The sequence below is a fragment of the Oryza sativa genome, chromosome 9, assembly GCF_034140825.1.
Source record: "Oryza sativa Japonica Group chromosome 9, ASM3414082v1".
In the NCBI taxonomy this organism is placed as follows: domain Eukaryota; kingdom Viridiplantae; phylum Streptophyta; class Magnoliopsida; order Poales; family Poaceae; genus Oryza; species Oryza sativa.
In genome coordinates, this window is record NC_089043.1 from 15,627,138 (window position 1) to 15,646,167 (window position 19,030).

The 19,030-nt window shown below is 43.7% G+C and overlaps 1 protein-coding gene and 1 pseudogene across 2 annotated transcripts; one reads left to right on the forward strand and one right to left on the reverse strand.

Annotated features, from left to right (window-relative positions):
• The first annotated feature begins 491 nt into the window (after nt 1-491).
• LOC4346826 (S-norcoclaurine synthase 1-like) lies at nt 492-3,245 on the forward strand (annotated as a pseudogene).
• Nucleotides 3,246-14,151: 10,906 nt separating this feature from the next.
• LOC107282091 (glutathione S-transferase T3) lies at nt 14,152-18,810 on the reverse strand. Of its 2 annotated transcripts, XM_066303923.1 has the most exons (4): nt 18,318-18,810; nt 16,487-17,451; nt 14,562-14,630; nt 14,152-14,399 (listed from the first exon to the last, which is right to left on the reverse strand). In XM_066303923.1, exons 1-2 carry the CDS (start codon nt 18,656-18,658, stop codon nt 16,488-16,490), a joined length of 1,305 nt encoding a protein of 434 aa, XP_066160020.1. In that variant the 5' UTR covers nt 18,659-18,810; the 3' UTR covers nt 14,152-14,399; nt 14,562-14,630; nt 16,487. The 2 variants fall into 2 exon arrangements, with proteins under 2 accessions (XP_066160020.1, XP_066160019.1); XM_066303922.1 differs by lacking the exons at nt 16,487-17,451; nt 18,318-18,810 and adding an exon at nt 14,721-16,319 and having other exon boundaries at nt 14,179-14,399.
• Nucleotides 18,811-19,030: the final 220 nt, after the last annotated feature.

The following is a 19,030-nucleotide window of genomic DNA, read 5'->3' on the forward strand; positions in this document are numbered from 1 at the left end:
TATATTTAATATATTTATTTGCAGCGATGTCTGAGGATATACAAATTTTCCATGTAATCATATGAATTAGTTCCAGAAGATAATTTCTGATATTAGTCTAATAGTTTAAATTAAGTAAATACGATATATTCAAATAAGCAAACAGGTAATTAATACTAGCATATTTGATAAAAAAATATTTTGTCCATGGCACAAAATCATATATTATCTTTTACCAAAATCAAATCATGGATATTTTGAAATTTAAAATAAAATCGAATATTGAGTCAGAGTAAACAAAGAGTTGATCGAGTTGCGTTCCCCCGGACGCTTTCGATCCCTGGCACTAGCTAGTTTGCCGGCAGGCAGATTAATGAATTAATATGAGATACCACGAGGGTCTCGCAATTTATATAAATATTTGCACATGATTGATCACAAGTTGTGATTCACAAATCACAACTAGCTGACCAGCTTGGTGCTTGGAGGACCTTTAAATTAGCTAGCTAGCGGCCGGAGACGATCGAAAAGTCAAGCGATTGGTTCGCTAGACGGATCAAGAATGGAAGGCTCCAAGCTCATCATCAACAGGGACATCATCACCGAGGCGGCAGCCATGGCGTTCGCGGATCCCAACCTGCAGATCCCGGACAGGTACGACCGCTCCGGCGAGGTCCCGGCCGGCGAAGTTGTCGTCGCCGACGACGACGAGAGCTATGACCTGCCGGTGGTGGACATGGCGAGGCTGCTCGACCCTGAGCACCGGGAGGCCGAGGTCGCTTGGCTCTGCTCTGCTTGTCGGAGCTGGGGTTTCTTCCAGGTTAGCTAATAACCCTTACCACACCGATTAATTAATTAAGGAAAATTTCATGTCAAAAGTGTTGAAGGGAACATCAATTTTGCCTATTTTGGAAAGAGTGTAAAGGTTGTCTCCCTTTGATTTTGAGATTTTCCTAAATTTTGTCTGAAATTTTATTTTTTAAATAAAGACTAGAAAAAATGCCCGTGCGTTGCAACTGGTGAAGGTTATTTTATTCTTATTATTGTTATACATTTTAGTTAAGGTGACATTTACTGTGAAAATTCACTTAGATATATAATTTTTTAGAAAATCATGAGCAGCAGTTAGGAGCATGTGAGTTTTTTATAATGAGATTTCTTATATAAATGACGAATTCTGTATTTCCAAAACTGAACGAACTTAAAAACCAACCAACTCAAATACATATATGTATTTCTAAAAGTGAACATAAAAATCGACTCATGCGCGGATGACGTACCAAAGTACAGACAAAAACATCTTCAACTTTTATAATAAGTGGAGATATATAAATACAACTAAAAGTTCTATTAATATATATGGTGATGCATTTCCTAATGTATAAGTTCATCCAACAAGTACTACTACGGACCATCAAATAAGGGACGGTGTTATAAATACCAGAAACTCTAAAACCAGTATCTATAGTATCTATAGAGCTTTTCCCGTTTGAGCGCGCATCCGCTCGGTACCGAAGAAGACAACCGGCACCTACGTCGAAACATAGGTGCCAGTTATTATTAGTACAAATCGGCACCTATGATGCTGGGACATTATAGTAATAAACCGACACCTTTCTATAGGCGCCACCAATACTCACGATCAAGTAACCGCTAGCGAATACCACCAAAAATAGCAACTTTGATGTCAAACAAAGAGGTTGGTGGCTAGAACCGGTACCTTAATTTGAAGTCGCCACATACATAAAATCTTCCATTTCGAGCTGACCTGGAAAGAATATAACGACGCCTATTTTTCTTCTTGGATCAGTTAGAGGGGGAGAGGTTTTCCTTTATTTTGTTTTGGTTTTATTGGAGATCTTTAATTTTGGTTGCTACAAGGTTAGTTTATACAGTTTTTCACTCCATTTCTCTCTTATTTGTTGAAATAAATCATTTGATATATAGTATTTACACAATTTTGTTTAGGTGTATATATATTTCTTCAATATTTCTCTGTTCATTTAATTACTTAATAGACCCGTCCTCATCATATGATAATTTTAACTAAGTTAAAAATATTTTTGAAATGTTTATCGTCTTAAGTGTCATTTTGTGTCAATTAAAATATGGATGGTTTTAATAGTTGTGGGTTGAATAATGTTAATTGTGGTTTTGATGTTTAAATGCTTTTAGACTTCTGCAAAATTTTAAGTTGTAAAGAAAAACAGATATTCCTGAATTTTAAACACGATCTAAACGTACTTATTGCATCAAATCCTGCAACTTTTCTACAGCTCATAAACCATGGAGTTGATGAAGCAGTGATACAGAAAATGAAAGATAACACTGTACATTTCTTCGAGCTACCGCTGGAGGACAAGAACGCTGTGGCTGTCTGTCCAGATGGCGGCATTGAAGGATTTGGCCACCACTTCAGAACATCAGCTGATAAATTGGACTGGGCAGAGAACTTGATCGTTGAAACGCAGCCAATTGAGAGAAGGAAACTCGAATTTTGGCCAAGTAACCCACCCACATTTAGGTCCCTCCTCCACTCTTGTTTAATACTCTCTCCATTCTACAGTTCGTCCTCTTCATCTCTCGTCTAAATTCACTTAAATTCATATGAATTTGGACACTCATATATATGAAGTATACACCATGTACAAATTTATTGAAATCCAAAACATCTTATAATATGAAATGTAGGAAGTACCTTTCAGCTTGATTAATTTAGTTTCATAAATTCATTAGTTCTTTGTTACCATCAATTATTCTGGGATTCGATTGACAAATACGCCATGGAGATGTGGAATCTAGCAACGCGACCGCTAGGGTTCATGGACTGACGCTAGGGTCCCTGCAACCACCCGGAGAAGGTGATCGGCATCGCGCCGCACTCTGACGGCTTCGGACTGACGCTGTTGTTGCAAGTCAATGATACGCCTGGCCTGCAGATTAGCAAGGATGGCCGGTGGCACCCCGTGCGGCCACAGACAAGTGCCTTCGTGATCAATGTCGGTGAGATCCTAGAGGTTCTCACCAATGGCCACTATAAGAGCGTGTTCCACAGAGTGGTCGTCGACACCGAGAGGGGTCGGGATACCATTGTGGTGTTCCAGGACGCATGTATCAATGGAGTGGTCAAGCCACTACTGGAGCTCGGCGAGGCACGATATCATGCGATCGACAGGTTGGAGTATTCCAAGGGCCACGCAACAGAAATATTTAGCCGAGGGGAACGGTTCGTCGACATCCTTAAGAAGTGATCCGACATAACTAATCTGGTCTGGATGGTGAATAACTTATTTTAGGAAGTGATAGTTGAATAATTTCTTTTATTGTTATTCGGTAGTATTTCTTAAAAGTAGTGGTGAATAACTTCCAGCGATAAAAAAATTTGTGCCAGTTTGCTTGTTATTACGAATGGTAACAATGAAATGGACCGATGGATAAATCTCCTCGATTATCAAGCTTTGTATGTTGCACTGACACTAGTCTTAGCATATCGATGAGCTGACATAGTAAAAGTCGATCCTATGAGTGATAGATAGTTAGGTAGGGGGAAGAATTTACAGATCACCAAGTACACCCTAAGAAAAGGGGGCTGCTATACAACGAATCCCGTTTTCAAATGGGATGATACCAGTTAGGTATTAGGTTTGATACCTGACCTGTATGATGCGTTTCTACCACGTATCAGGTGATTCTTGCGAGGTATCAGATGATATCTATTAGGTATCATGCGATTATTACCACTTAGAGGATGATACTTGTGAGGTATCAGGTCATGATACCTAACCGGTATCAGGTGATACATATCAGGTATCCTGCAATTCTACCACGTATCAGGTGATACTTGTGAGGTATCAGATGGTACCTATTAGGTATCATTCGATTCTTACCACGTAGAGGGTGATACTTGCGAGGTATCAGGTCCTGATACCTAACCGGTATCGGGTGATACCTATCCGGTATCATACAATTCTACCATCTATCAGGTGATACTTCTAAGGTATTAGATATCATGTGATTCTTACCATGTAGAAGGTGATACTTGCGAGGTATCGGACGATACCTACCAGATATCAGGAGCCGAGCACCAAAGCGTCGTCGCCGGTGGTCCCACCGTCCACGTCCCACGCCGGAGCTCGTCGCCGGCAGCCACATCCTCAACCGTCCGCGCCACATCGGAGCTCATCGCCGGCGGCCTCGTCCTCCGTCATCCACGCCCCACGCCGGAGCTCATCGCCAACAGCCGCATCCTCCACCGTCCACGCCACGTCGGGGCTCGTCACCGGCGGCTGCGTCCTTCGTCATCCACGTCCCACGATGGAGCTTGTCACCGGCGGCTGCTTCCTCCGCCACCTCGACGAGCTAGCCAAGTACGTGCTCATCATGCTCCGCGCCGACGACGGCGGCAAGGGTAGCACCTTCGCACTCTACTTCCTCATGTACCGCCACGTCTGCGTTGGGCTCCTCCTCCCTGGTGCTGGCGCCGCCGGTGAGGAGCTCGTGGTCGCGGGGCAGTGCGTTGATGGTGCGGGCGTGGCCGCGTGGGCGCCGCAGTCGGCGCCGCCGGCGAGGAGCTCGTGGTCGCGGGGCAGTGCGTCGATGGTACGGGCATGGGTGTCGCAGCCGGCGCCGCCGGTGAGGAGCTCGTGGTCGCGGGGCAGTGCGTCGACGGTGCGGGCGTGGGCGCCGCAGCGCCGCTGCCCATGTCAGCCATGCGTGCGAGCTGGAGTGGCACAGTGTCCTGCAGAGGCTGCTGCTGCTGCTGCTGCTCGGGACGTGCATGGTCAGGTATCACTCCTCTTTAAATAAGCAAGGAGACAAAAGGATCACGTCCAGACGGGATTCCGGTATGTAGCATTCCCGCAAGAAAAACGGCATGTTGCCATAAACAGCCCTTTAGATACATCACCAGCGAGGGAAAACCCCTGCCTACGCTTTGCAACTCAAAGAGAGGCTCCATTGCCACAGAGATTTCTTGCCAGATTTCCACTCATTCTCGATTGCCACACAGAGATTTACCGGCAAAACTACATATCCCTCAAAGATACGAGCATTACGCTCTTTCAAATTAGCCATGTCACCAAGATGACGCCCGCATCAAAAACTCTCCTTTCCCGATTCGTGATTGCTTTGCGAGCATTGCACCACCAAGCGGGGATATTCTCCATCGGCGTTGAGCAACGAAGCCCCAACCGCCCTCTGATACAACTCCACACTTCTTGTGTGTAGGAATAACCTTGAAAGATGTGAGCACAAGTCTCTTCCTCTCTAGAGCAGAGATGGCAGATGGAGGCAAGATGCCAACCACGACGCAGGTTGTCCGTAGTTAAACATGCACCTTTTTATTGAGAAAAATATGAAGAACTTGCATCTTTCTAGAGCACTAGACTTCGCAATAATCTTCCCAATGATGCACCGCGTGCACCCAGCAGAAAGCAATGAGTATGCCGACTTGACGGTGAATTCGCCATTCGCCGCCGGCCACCAAGAAAACACATCACGCGTCCTAGGCTCTAGAGTTAGGGGAGAGACGTATTCCCAGAGTGCAAAAAATTCAACCAAAGCTTGAGCTGAGAGGCCACCCCTGATGTCATCGACCCAACTATTGTCTTGCAAGCTCTCCGCCATCGATCTCCTCTTGTCATGGACAAACGAAAACAGAATGGGCATACAAAAGGCGAACGAACTTCTACCAGGAAGCCAATTGTCGGTCCAGAAGAGAGCCCTCTCGCCATTGCCCAGAAGAACTCTGCAACCGGCCGCTAGGCAGTGCGCTACCCTTTATCCATTGGCGGTGCCAGATCAGCCCAGGGCCGCACCGGCTGTCCCCTCTATAACTGAAAGGATCAATTAGGCCTAGAGGGGGGGTGAATAGGCTAATTTAAAACTTAAGAAAAGTGGAAGCAAGAAGTTTTGAAACTTCCAAAATGATTTTCGGAACTTCCGAAAATACTCAGAGTAGCGAAAAACAAAGATGCAATTCTAGATCTAGAAGTCTACCACAGGATAAACAAGGCACAAACAACAACTAGACCAATAGCGGCATAAACAAGCAAAGCTAGAGGAGAGGGATGAAGAAATTTCACCGAGATATAGCTCACAAAGTTGTTCCCGGAGTTCAAATCCTTGAGGGGATTCTACTCTCCGTTGAGGAGCTATTGATGTGAAAAACACACACTGGCCTAGAAGATCTGCTTAACTTCAGTGCAGGTCCAAAATCTTGCTTTTAGGTTCATGAGTGTGCCAGTTGATTTGATCCTGCAATCAACAAGAAACAAAGATAAGAAAAACCGTGGTTAAATACATAAACGATAGCCGATCGGCCAGTCGCCGAAGACATATCATTTATCTTCAAGCAGATGTCATATGTGAATCGATCGGCAGTTATAAATAAGCAAGATGAGGCTAAATCTACTCGATCGGCTGTAGATATTAACGATATACAATCCTTCTGTCGATGCATATTTAAACCAAGTATTGGGATAGATCGGTCGCCATGTCGAGACAGTATAAATCACTTAGATCGAAATATACATTAACATGAAGATTATAAACGTTTATAGCATAGCCGATCAGATAGATCTAGCATGTATCGGCTAATACTCCAATACTACTCTATATTAAGATATTAAAATAGATAGAATATATCAAACAGAACCCTAATATACTTTATTGCGATAAGATCTTAATATAAAGGGCAGATTTAGCATGTCAAACAAGCATATAAGATATAAAATGGCTAAACCAGGTAAGATCAGCTGAAACCCCGATACTATCTCTCTCGATAATCATAAAATAAGCCAGATATCATATAATTATAGATATTACATAATAGATCAAACTCAACCGATGCATCATTAAGCATAAAGACAAGTATGAGATCTAGGCAAGATGATGAAAACCTATAAGAGATGGTAGATACACGATACAATCTAAATTAATAATAGAACATAACCCTATCGATCACTTCCCAACAATAAGAAATAGCCGATAACAAGTTATATAGCGCAACTAATCTAGATTACAGCGTGTGTATGATAACTCGACGGATTACATGAATAGGATTAAAGTGTCATAAAGATGGAAGCATTAACCCCGAGAACGCAAGCCGCCATAACAAGTTTTACCTCTAGTTGAAGATCGAATCGATGCAGCTCAACCCGAAAGCAAGAACTCGTCGAATTAAAACGAAAGTAAAAAGGGTGGCGATGTGCCGAGATTGTATTGAACTGTTGTTAATTGATTACATGGGTTCGGGCTCTATTTATACCCGAGATACAAGATATGTCCTTGCCGTACAATTATCTCTAACAAACTCTAGGATATCATAAGTCTTTGCGGCAGACTTTTGCCCAAACATATCTCTAAGGAATTTACACGAAATATCCTAATTAATAGATACAATTGCCTATTTGAGAGCTTTATCTCCATCGTGGCAATCCCTGTGAAGCACTTTGATCGATTCTAGAAAGAGCCTTGAAACCATCTTTATCAGAATCAGCTGCATCACCTCTATCGGCTATATCGGCTGTCCTCTGTCCGATCCATCTCAGCCGATGCAGACTCCAGCCGATGCCTTTGCAGCGGATGCATACTCTGTTCTTCGAATCAATCGAATCCGCCTCGATCCCAATATCAACCGTCGAATACGTCAAGGTAAGTACCCATCGGCTAAAACTCCTTTTTTTGCATCAGATTGGTTCTTCCTCCTTTCTCAATCTTCGATTTCTCCTCTTCTGCAACATCTTGCTCATCAAATCGCTGTTCCTAGCATTGCCGACAATCTTTAGCTCTTTCTTGGCCCAATCAGCAATCTAGATCCTACTGAGTTCATAAACGGTGAAACCAACCGAATCCCATTAAGATTCGCCAATCGAGATCTCAGTACTTGGAAGGGTACCTTCAAATCCTGGCCATCAGCCGAGACCAGCTGGCCTGCTTGGTACAAGAGGATGTTAGTTAGCAAATCGACTCACTGGGATGAAATCGGCATATCCCAGGCTCTGGCGTTAACTGCAACAAATATGGCAAGGGATGAACCCATGATGTCAGCAGCTACCTATTTCTGGTCCACAACCATGAATGCCTTCCTGTTCTCACAAGGACCGATGACCCCAACTCTACTGGATATTGTTATGATCACTGGTCTAGACATTACCTCGTCGGCTAACCTGTCCAGCCTTAACACCCAACTCACTCACGAGTTTAAAACTAGAAGCATAGATGGTTGGGGTGGTTATGTTGCCAAGAATATGGGAACTGGGCCAGTCACCCCAAGAGAACACACAGCTTTCCTTATGATGTGGCTTGAGAAGTTCTTGTTTTGTGGTCCAAGCTATGGTCCGACTGCAAACTGGCAAAGGGTAGCTGAAAACCTGGTGGAAAAGAAGCATTTTCCCCTTGGCAAGTATCTGCTCGGCTACTTGTATCTGACCCTCAATACCGCAGTTGACAAGATGGCCTCTGGAAAAACAATCGGCACAGGAGGTCCATGGTGGTTACTCCAAACTTGGCTAAACCTGCACACTAGAAAAGTTGCCAATCGGCCAGCACTAGCCGATGTAGAATTCCCAAGATTCAAGCCGATCATCAGGGACGATGGAGAAACAAGCACCACCCGCCGATGCATGTCTTTTGGAGAAGCAGCATCGGTCAGCACCGTATGCAAGTTATCGGCTGAACCTTTCAGGGAACGGTTCAACAACTTCTATGATGGATTTCCAAGAAATGATAGGGTCTGGTTTGCATATGAAGGATCTGCCAGCTTTGAACTCCTAGATGACTTTCGGTTTGATGAAATCAACTCTGACATGTACGAAAAATCCAGGGAAGTGTTCACAACAGCTATTAGCCCTTGCATCATCCCTATTGGCATCCATCAGGGCAAGAATATCAAGATGACCTATGAATTCTATCATCCGACAAGTGCTGCAAGGCAATTTGGCATGGGTCAGCTGCCAATCAGCCTATTCTTTGCCGATAAGATCCAAAGTAGAGGAGAGATTACATCATTCCTTATGATGGATCGGCTGCAGAACCTACCAGGACCACCCTTAGGCAGTATTGAAAATATCAAGCTAAAGACATTCAGGAGTGCAGCCTTTGACCGATGGTGGATAGAATGGAAAAAACATCTGTTTCATCAGTCGCCATCCATGTATCTCACAAACCTTTTTCCCTGACGATGTCCCTCAGGTAAAAATCCTCACCTTCAATTAATTTTATCAACCGCAAGCCGATGTATTAACTTATGTGATTCTTGTTTCCTGCAGACAACAGAATCTTCTCCTCCTCACCAAAGCATAAGTGGTGTGGAAATTGAATATGCTCCAGGGCTCCTTCCCAATGGTGGTGGACTAACACCTCCAGTCATCGGCTATAATGCCTCCAAGACTTCCACATTGCTGCACGGCCTACCTCATGTGCCGATTGCTCCTGTTGCTGGAAGAAAAAGAGCAAAATCGACTGCTGCACCATCGGCTGTGAAGAAGAAGCCCAAGAACCAAAAGACTACTACCGACGATCTGCCAGCCATTGATCCAGATGTAGCAGATTTCCTGGAAGATGAAGCATTGTCCGAAGAGGTGAATGAAGCGGCTGAACATATTAGTGAAACTAGGGAGCAGACTCCTCCAGCCGATCCACCTGGCCCTCAAATAACACCATCACCTCCGGTTCGCCCTACTTACCAGCCCAGGGTATGTCTATTTTTACCCATTGCTTCTATACTTTTAAAGCCGATTTCTGATTTTGTACTTCTGCAGAAAAATAAGATAGCTTCTAAAAAACCTCAAGGAGCGGCTCCACTGGTAAACTTCCCTAATTCTGTCAATTCTCTTTTTTAGTTTCCAACTGATGCTAACTTGTACTCAAATCTTCAGCCCCCTCGACCTTCAACTCCTATCTTTGAATCAAGTGAAAACACTCCATCGGCTGTAGAAAGTCATCATGTGGAGGAAGAAGAAGAAGTAGCAGCACCAGCTCCTACTGTCCCTGTAAGTATATACCTAAGGTCTGAAAATCATATCGGCTACTATCTCTCTTTTCAATCCACAATCTCAATGTTTCTCTCTTTCAGGTTCTAGCTGATATGTTTTCCTTTGACATCAGGCCATTCTTAGATGAAGAGGAAGAAACAACAAGCCAAGCTCTGGTGCCCCTAGCTGATGACATCAAGACAACTCTAATGGACATCTCAAAAAGGCTTGAAGGTTCTCTGGAGACCTTAGTAACAAGTTGCGGATCCATCCGAGATAGACTTAATGAAATCCATCCAAGATAGGCTTGAAAAAGCTCAAAGGAGGATTGCCGATCGGCGTGAGAGATGAGATCTCGAGACAACCATCCAAGCCAACAGATTATCTATCAATGAAGAAAAAGCTAAGCTGGATGAATTGGAAGCCGGCCCAAGTGCAACTCAAGCTAACATCGATCGGTTAAATAACCGGAAGATACATAGCTGAACTGGAGCAATGCAATGCACAACTTGCTCTTGAACAGGAAAAACATGCCAATTTGCCAAAAGCTATTGAAGATCAGCATATGCCTCAGGTGATAAGGGGAGCAAGGAGTCTTCCAATTGCCTAGAACACATATCCCTGACTGAATCATACTTATACTTAGCCACATTGTACAAATGTGGGAAGCTTGTGCATTTGAACTCCTCATTCCAAAGATCATTCCAAAAGAGGGCAGTTGAGCCTGACTGTATTGTGCACTTGGCTATACCCCTTTAGACATCTACAAGAACAATAATATCCCTCCACCAAAAGATCCTTTATTAATGATTAAATGTGGGACTTTTGAAGTATAATATGATTTTGAAATCAATTTCACGCAAGGCAAATCTACAGCATTGTAAAACTTAACAAGGTACTTCAAGAGGAGGGCAGTGTTTTGCACTCTTAAGTTGACCACTCCCAACCCTCCTTTTTCCTTAGGTGTACAAACTCTGTCCCAAGATGCGAAAGATTTCCTAGTTGAGGCAGGATTATTCCCTCTCCAAAGACAATTCTTCCTGGCTATGTCAATTGCCTTTATAACAGTGACTGGGAGCTGCAAGGAACACATATAATAAGTGCCCAACAGGTTTGCATAGCAACACCCATGAGCTGCAGATCCTTGATACCTAGCCCCCCATTGCCAAACGGGAGACACAGCTTGTTGCAAGCGATGAGGCTGCAACCGCCTGCTGCGTTCTCGTCGCCCTTCCAAAGGAACCCCCGACATTTTTTTCTCTGTTTCCTCGATTGCCAGACTGGCAGCTCCAGAACTAACATGAAGCAAAGAGGAAGAGCCATCAGAACATGTTTAATTATCGTAAACTGGGTGTCCGGAGCTAGTAATTTCAGATTCCACCCAGCAAGGCTTTTGGCTAACCGGTCCATCATAAGCAGAATCTCCGCTTTAGTTAGTTTGCAAACCGAGAGGGGGAGCCTGAGGTAGACGATAGGGAGCTGCTTCACCGGACAACCCAACAACTCTGTAACCTCTGCAACCTGTGCCTTGGAATAGTGAAGTAGAGTGATGGAACACTTGTTGAAGTTGACAGCCAAGCCGATTGCCTCCTTCGTCGCATTGACAGCCAAGCCGATTGCCTTCGATAGTCTCGCACCTAACCACACTTCACTGGATCCAACCTTGCTATGTGATTTGTGACCTTGCCGGTGCGCCATATGCTGCTGCCTTGGCAAGGCAAATAGGCAACTTCCCATCTCCTTCCGTCGCACTGTCGGCATCCCCTACATCCGTGTGTGGTCGATTTGTCGGCCGCGGAGCACGTTGCTCCGACGAGGTCCGGCCGGAGCCGCCACGCCCCCAGCCATGTGGTCCTCCTGCTCGATTCATTGGTCGTCGTGGAATCGACCGCTCCGACGAGGTCTGGCCGGCACCGCTGCATGGTTTGCTCTACATGTGCGTGGCCAAGATCCAGCTCGCGAGCTAAACAAATCGAGCCGAGCCAGACTTTTAATCGAGCCGAGCTAGCTCGTTACCGTAACGAGTTAGAGCAAGCTGAGCCAGCTCGATATCCACCTCTAATAACATCGGTCCATCCCAATGCGAGACCGTGGGACTTGACCGCTCTCACGCGCCACAAAAGAGAGAACACGGCGGACTCTGTTGAGTTCTATGCCATGTGACGCTCTCGCTCCAGCACAACACAAGACCGACACACCCTTCGCACTTTCCTTATGCGAGACCACTGGAATTCGCTTTTGTTGTCACGCCATCGTGGTGTGGATGTGCTGCTAGACCGCGATACCGATGATATATTTATGCAAAACAACTTTCATTTGGTATATTTATAAAAAAATTTTGATGAACAGTATTTTCTTAAAAAGTTTCCCCGTGCTCCCACATTTCTCCTTTCACAGTGCATTCCAGCCCGTTACATTGCAGGTATGCATGAAGCATCATTTGTAAGTTTCAGATCGTTTTCTCGTAAATTACTTAACTAATTTGTGATTCAAATTATACCGCACATTCATTGTGTTTAATTTTTAAAATTTTATATCAAAATATTACACGAATATATTTTGATTAAAAAATATGTTTCAAATGTTAAAATTTAGTGTTTATACGCGACACATAAATGTCTCAATAGGCATTTTTACTATGTAGAGCAGCCACATCCAAATCACAAAAAATGATTCACACAAATCACACAATTCACACACCTCCGTGGGAAGCCGCCGACACCGTTGTCACCGCAGGAATAGCCCCCCCCCCTCCCGGGAAGCCACCGACACCTTCATCACCGCAGGATCCCACAGCTGGAAGCCATGGGAGGGCTTCGCCGGATCTTGAGGGTAGGGAGGATGCCGCCGCTACCATTCGCGGTGAGGGGAGGGCACCACCACTCACTATGGGGCAGTGCACTGCTGCCGTTGACGAGAGAGAAAAGAGGCGAGTGGAGTGGATGAGGATGCCCACTCCGCCCCTCCCTCTCCTTATCCACTCGCGAGTGGAAGTGTTCCCGCTTGGCTCTACTCGGTTTTTATAGTGCCAGTTTTTTTTAAAGAAAATCTAATATCTATAATATATTATATATTATAATTGTCGGTGGTCTTTTTTTCCGTTTCTGTAGTTTTACAATCAACATGTACGGATTTTTTTTCCAAAAATCTGGAAACTGATTTTGTTCGTATATATGATCGTATCAATTGGAATTGGGAAAGTTCCTGCAAGATATTGCTACGTCTTCCACTTCTTGTGGGTCCTTTTTTGTCAGGTTGTTAATTCTGTGTTTAGATCCAGGGGTGTAAAGTTTTGACGTGTCACATCATATATACGAACACACATTTGTATTAAACGTAGGCTAATAACAAAACAAATTACAAAATCCGCCTGTAAACCGCGAGATGAATTTATTAAGCCTAATTAATCCGTCATTAGCAAATGTTTATTGTAGCACCACATTGTGAAATCATGACGCAATTAGGCTTAAAAGATTCGTCTTGCGATTTACACACAATCTGTGTAATTAGTTATTTTTTCATCTATATTTAATAGTCTATACATGCATATGTCAAAACATTCAATGTGACAGGGTGTAAAATTTTACCGGAGATGTAAACAGGGCCTTTAGTAACAACAGCCACCGTATATATCTGGTTGGATGTAGAGGCCGGGTAAAATATACCCTTCTCTCAAAAAAAAAAAGTAACAGCAGCCATGGTGGGGGGGGGGTTGTTATGCAGGGGGTGAGAAACGAAGCCCCTAAGAGCAGGTACAATAGCAGGCTATAAGCCAGCTACAAACATATTTTAAGGAGATAAATAAGGAGAGAGAAAGCAGCGGGCTACAGATTTGTAGCCAGCTATAACACGGACTCCAAGACGTACTGTGTGTATGACAGGTGGGACCAGATATTAATAGTGTAGTATGTAACTATTGTATAAATGAGCTATTAGATTGGCTATAGATGAATTAGAGCTGGTAGTTGGCTATACTATTGAACTATCTCTAAAAGAGAGAGAGAGAGAGAGTGAGAGTAAGGCCATTCACAATGCAGTGTTTCATTACACTGTTTCCCAGACGCCACATCAGCTGAAACGAAGATGAAACAAGTTGAAACGTACAATGAAACAGACCTTCTCAATGCTGTGTTTCACTCTAGCGTTTCCAATGCAAATTCAAGGCATTTAATTCCAGCCACATAGTGGGATCGTATGTAACACAAACGTGTGTAGCCACTTGAACACAAAACAAAATACATGCATTCAGCACAGATAGGTACGATTGTTCACTTGATAAATTTAAATGACCATTCAACCAAGTTCACTACATAGCAAAGTTTAGATAACTGAATAGATGTTAACTCGAGGTGAAATATGACAGAACTAAGCTACAAATGACGATGACAAGCAGGTAACTGGAGGCAAATTGACGATGCACCCATAGATTTCATTGATTCTTTCACCCTGTACAAATGAAAGTAGTTCAGACATGACAAACAGGTTTACACATGCAGTAGATAAATATTGGAGGATCACAATTGCATAGTAAAGAAAATAACACATGTTCTAACACCCTGTAGCTACCAAAAAAGAGAAAAACATAGTGATTTGATTCTCAGAACTTACATTGTGAAGACAACAGACTGGAACCTGCAAATAGATTTTTTTTTAGGGAACCTGTAAATAGATTGGAACCTGCAGAGATTAAAAAATATGGCGATGAGCATTCAGAAATTTACAAGTGGACCATAGATATATAAATTACAAGAAAAATAAAATAATTACATTTACTGATTCTCAATTTCCAGTTCTATGTGCAGCACCACCAAACTTATTCCAAATGTGTTCCACCAAATCTTTCTTAAGTCGGTTATGAGCCGCTCGATCTCGGATAGAAATATCTTTTTCTAAAACTCTATCAAATGGTGTGTTCTGTTCAGGAGAGAACTCAGGTTCCTGAACGGTTGATGAACTAGGAGGCACATTTAGATCTAAATCTTCTTCAATAATTCTGGTTTCCTTCTCATCTTCAACTATCATATTGTGAAGTATGATGCAAGCTAGAACAACATCTCGCAGTACACCTCGATCATATAGACGAGCTGGTCGTTTTAAGATGCAAAATCTTCGCTGCAATACACCAAAGGCTCTCTCGATATCTTTTCTTGCCCCTTCTTGCATATCTGCATACAATTTCTCCTTTTCAGTGTTTGGGAGTCGTATTGACTTAACAAACACTGCCCATTCAGGGTAGATTCCATCAGCAAGAAAATACCCAGTATTGTATTGATTCCCATTTACCATGTACTGGACTCTAGGAGCTTGTCCTTTGAGCTCCTTGATAAATACAGTAGATTGGTTCAATACATTGATATCATTGTTGGAACCCGCTGCTCCAAAAAATGCATGCCAAATCCAAAGATCATGCGATGCCACAGCCTCAAGAATCAGGGTTGGCACTTTCTGATCTCCACGAGTGAACTGACCCTTCCATGCTACTGGGCATCTTTCCCAATGCCAGTGCATGCAGTCAATGCTGCCGAACATTCCAGGAAAACCACGTTTCTCACCAAGTTGGAGAAGCCGTTCGGTATCTTCCATGGTGGGGCGCCTAAGATACCTCTCACCAAACACATCTTGAAGACCTTTGACAAAATTCTTCATTGCCTCCATTGCTGTAGTCTCTCCTATCTTCAGATATTCATCTAGTTCATCTGCGCCACTACCAGTAGCCAACTGGCGAATAGCTGCAGTACACTTTTGCAGTGGACTGAGTCCTTTCCGATTAACAGCATCCACCCTTTGTGTGAAATACACTGACCACTGGCCTAATGCCTCAACGATGCGAAGAAAAAGTGGCCTAGACATACGAAATCTTCGACGAAAAATTTTGGAAGGGTAAAGAGGATTTTCTGAAAAGTAATCATTCACTAGTTGCTGATGTGCTTCCTCTCGTGGCCTCTTGATGTGCTTCCTCGGATGATGTCGATGGTCAGAAGCCTCGTTTTGAAGACCTTCTATAGTGGACTGTACTACCACCGTGGCTTCAGTGAGAAGATCATCTATGATCTCATCCTCAGCCAGGAACTCATCCAACAAGTTCACTGGAACTTGACTTCCATCAGTATTTTGCTCAGACATCTTTGAAGAAGAGAGAAACAGTAAAGATAAAAGGGAGGAGGTCTTCGTATGAGAAAAGAGGGAATGAGTTTCTGAGAGGAGTAGAGAGATGGCTAAACTCTGCATAAATAGGCGCCCACTGCATGTGAAACTGACTGCCTAGTGCAGCATTCACACTGCATGTGAAACTGACTGCATAGTGCAGCATTCATACTATATGTGAAACTGACAGCAATACATCATTCACACTGGGTAATTAATATAACTAAATATTGCACCATTCACAGATATGCAGCTCAGATTTGACAAATTCGTGATATGCAGCTGACTGCATAGTGCAGCACAGATATACAGACAATATAACTAAATATTGCAGCATTCTTTAATTATTATAAATAATAGTGCAGCTCAGATTAGATTAGATATCTAACCTTAGTCAGCAAATAACTTTTCCTCCAGCTTTTGTAATGCCTTGTCTCGGCGAGCCTTCTGTTCTTCAGACATGTTACTTGTATCTTGAGTGAGCAGGGAATTGTATACCTCAAACATCTTTGCTTCTTTTTGCTGTTCTGCTGCCTTCAAATTTACGTTTGAAATGTGAATCTGTGCTTCAGTGACCTTCTCACGCTCCAGCTTCCGATCTTGCGTCACTTTGATAATTTTTTCAATATTGTCCCCTAGGATGACAATTCCTTCTGACATACTGTCCTTCTTGCGTTTTCCATTGCGCTCGGCTTGTGCTGCTTCTCTACCAATGGGACGCTTTTGTTCATCTGGAATATCAACCACTTCAGCCTTGTTTTTGTCCTTCTCAATCATTGCACACCACTTGGGCTCTTTTCTCAGTATCTTCCACCAATGCACAAGTGCAAAAGGCTTTCCAAATGTATTTGCATACATCTGTTGTGCCTCCTTCTCCAGCATGTCATCGTCATATCCGCTTGTATTCATTTGAGTTACCTTAGTCCAGTAATCATTGAATTCTCCAATCGATGATTTGAGGCGTGACCAATGAACCTTCAATTGATTTATTTCCCTTGTACGCTTCCCATTCCCTTTTCTGTTGAACTCATCAGTAACCTCTTTCCAAAACGTATCACCTTTCTTTTCATTCCCATGAATGGGATCTTTAGAAGCATTCAACCAAGCACTAGCCAATCTCTCTTCCTCATCATGAGTCCAATATCTCAAACTTCTCTTTTTAGCACTTGCATCATTGATTGCATCTTCATGAATATCAATTTGGACTGTATTGTTAGCTGCAGCTTGGGGTGTTGGTGGTGGAGTAGACATTGTGTTGGTAGTCTGACCAACAAGGTGAAAATTTTCACCTTCTTGTGGCTGCGGCAGACAGTTCTGTTGGAGAAAATTTACGAAGCCTTCTGTAGGATACAACCTGAAAACATAAGAAGCAAATCCAATTGAAACCGATGGCAGCATAAGAAAATCAAACATAGTAAGTTCCAGAAGATGATCCTGACATAGTAAGTACTGACATACTAACAGGTTACTTAAGCATCATACTGATGATCCTGACATAGTAGCAGTGCTGACATAGATTTTTTTTAATAAGATCCTGACATAGTTCAGTCAAGCAAGTACTACAGTATGTGTAAGGAATAATTCAGTCAAGCAACAAGTTCAGTCAAGCATATATGTCAAGTAACAAGTTTAGTCAAGCATACAGAAGACCATGTAGGGCAAGCTGTTGCTGTGGTTGCAAAGAAGACCATATATATCAGTACTAACAGGTTATTTGGTTAGCTATGACGACAGCACAGAGTGTAGGGCAAGCTGTTGCTGTGGTTGCAAAGAAGACCATGTCTGCATTCCATACAGAAGGCTAAAAATATATACCAATGTTAGGATGATACCCTTGGCATTTACACTCAAAGCATTTGTTACCAATGTACTGACAAGGAGATATTTAACAAGCTTTACGTATGTGAATTACATGTTGTACAGTACACTGTCCAGATTGCAAACTGAATCTTTTGCTTTCAATTTCTGTTATACAAGCCGCAATCCATACTGCATACTGAATACTGAATTTTCACTAACAAAGTATTACTGCAATCCATACTGAATACTACATTTTTTCTATTCATTACTCAGGCATATATCAAATTACCAATGTACTGACATACTGATTCTAACAAATTTCATTGAGCATAAACAGGAACTAATTACTAATGCATGAAGAAGAGAGTCATATCATGTATCATAGTGTACAGTGAATAATCTGTGACAAGGAGAAAATACCATGAACTTGGGCCTTGTTGGTTTCCTTGCAGAAAAGCAAAATTGGGGGGTACAGAGCCCCATCCTGCTCCTTGCGGTGGCCATGGGGGCATGGTTGACATCGGTACAGCAGGGGATGAACTGGGGGCAGCAACAGCAGGACTTGACGATGGAGTAGGCGGCTGAACTGTTGCCGGCGATGGAGCTTCAGGAGGGGAACTTGCAGGCAGCGGTGGCTGAGCTGTTGCCGGTGATGGAGCAGGCGCCGACGACCTCTTCAGGCCCAGCTGCTTGCCCCCACGCTTATTCCCTCCTCTGCCGGCGGCGCTCAGACGGGATCCACCACCTCCTTGTGGATCCATGGCTGCTGGACGGCGGACGGCGGCAGATGGACAGGATTCACCACCTACTTGTGGATCCAGCTCCGCAATCTCCGCTCGTGGTTCTTGCGCTAGGGTATGGGACGGACGGGGCGATGGGGACTGAGTCTGGCGCTAGGGTTGCAGGTGAGATTGGGGAAAAAAGCTTCGAGCCAGTGCTTTGGGGGCGGGAACATGGAGGTGCTGCGCGGGAAGATGGGGGACTCGCGCGGGAAGAATCCGGCGATGCGCGCGAAGATGGCGAAGAGCAGCGCTCGCACGGGATCCCGGAGGTGAAACGATGAACTCTCAATGCTGTTTCACCCCGTTTCAGCGACCTGGGAAACGGCGCTATCTCGTGTCACCATGGTGAAA

Coding starts and splice junctions, on each gene's coding strand:
- LOC107282091 (XM_066303922.1), bottom strand. CDS start 16,181: ATGCAGAGTTTAGCCATCTCTCTACTCCTCTCAGAAACTCATTCCCTC.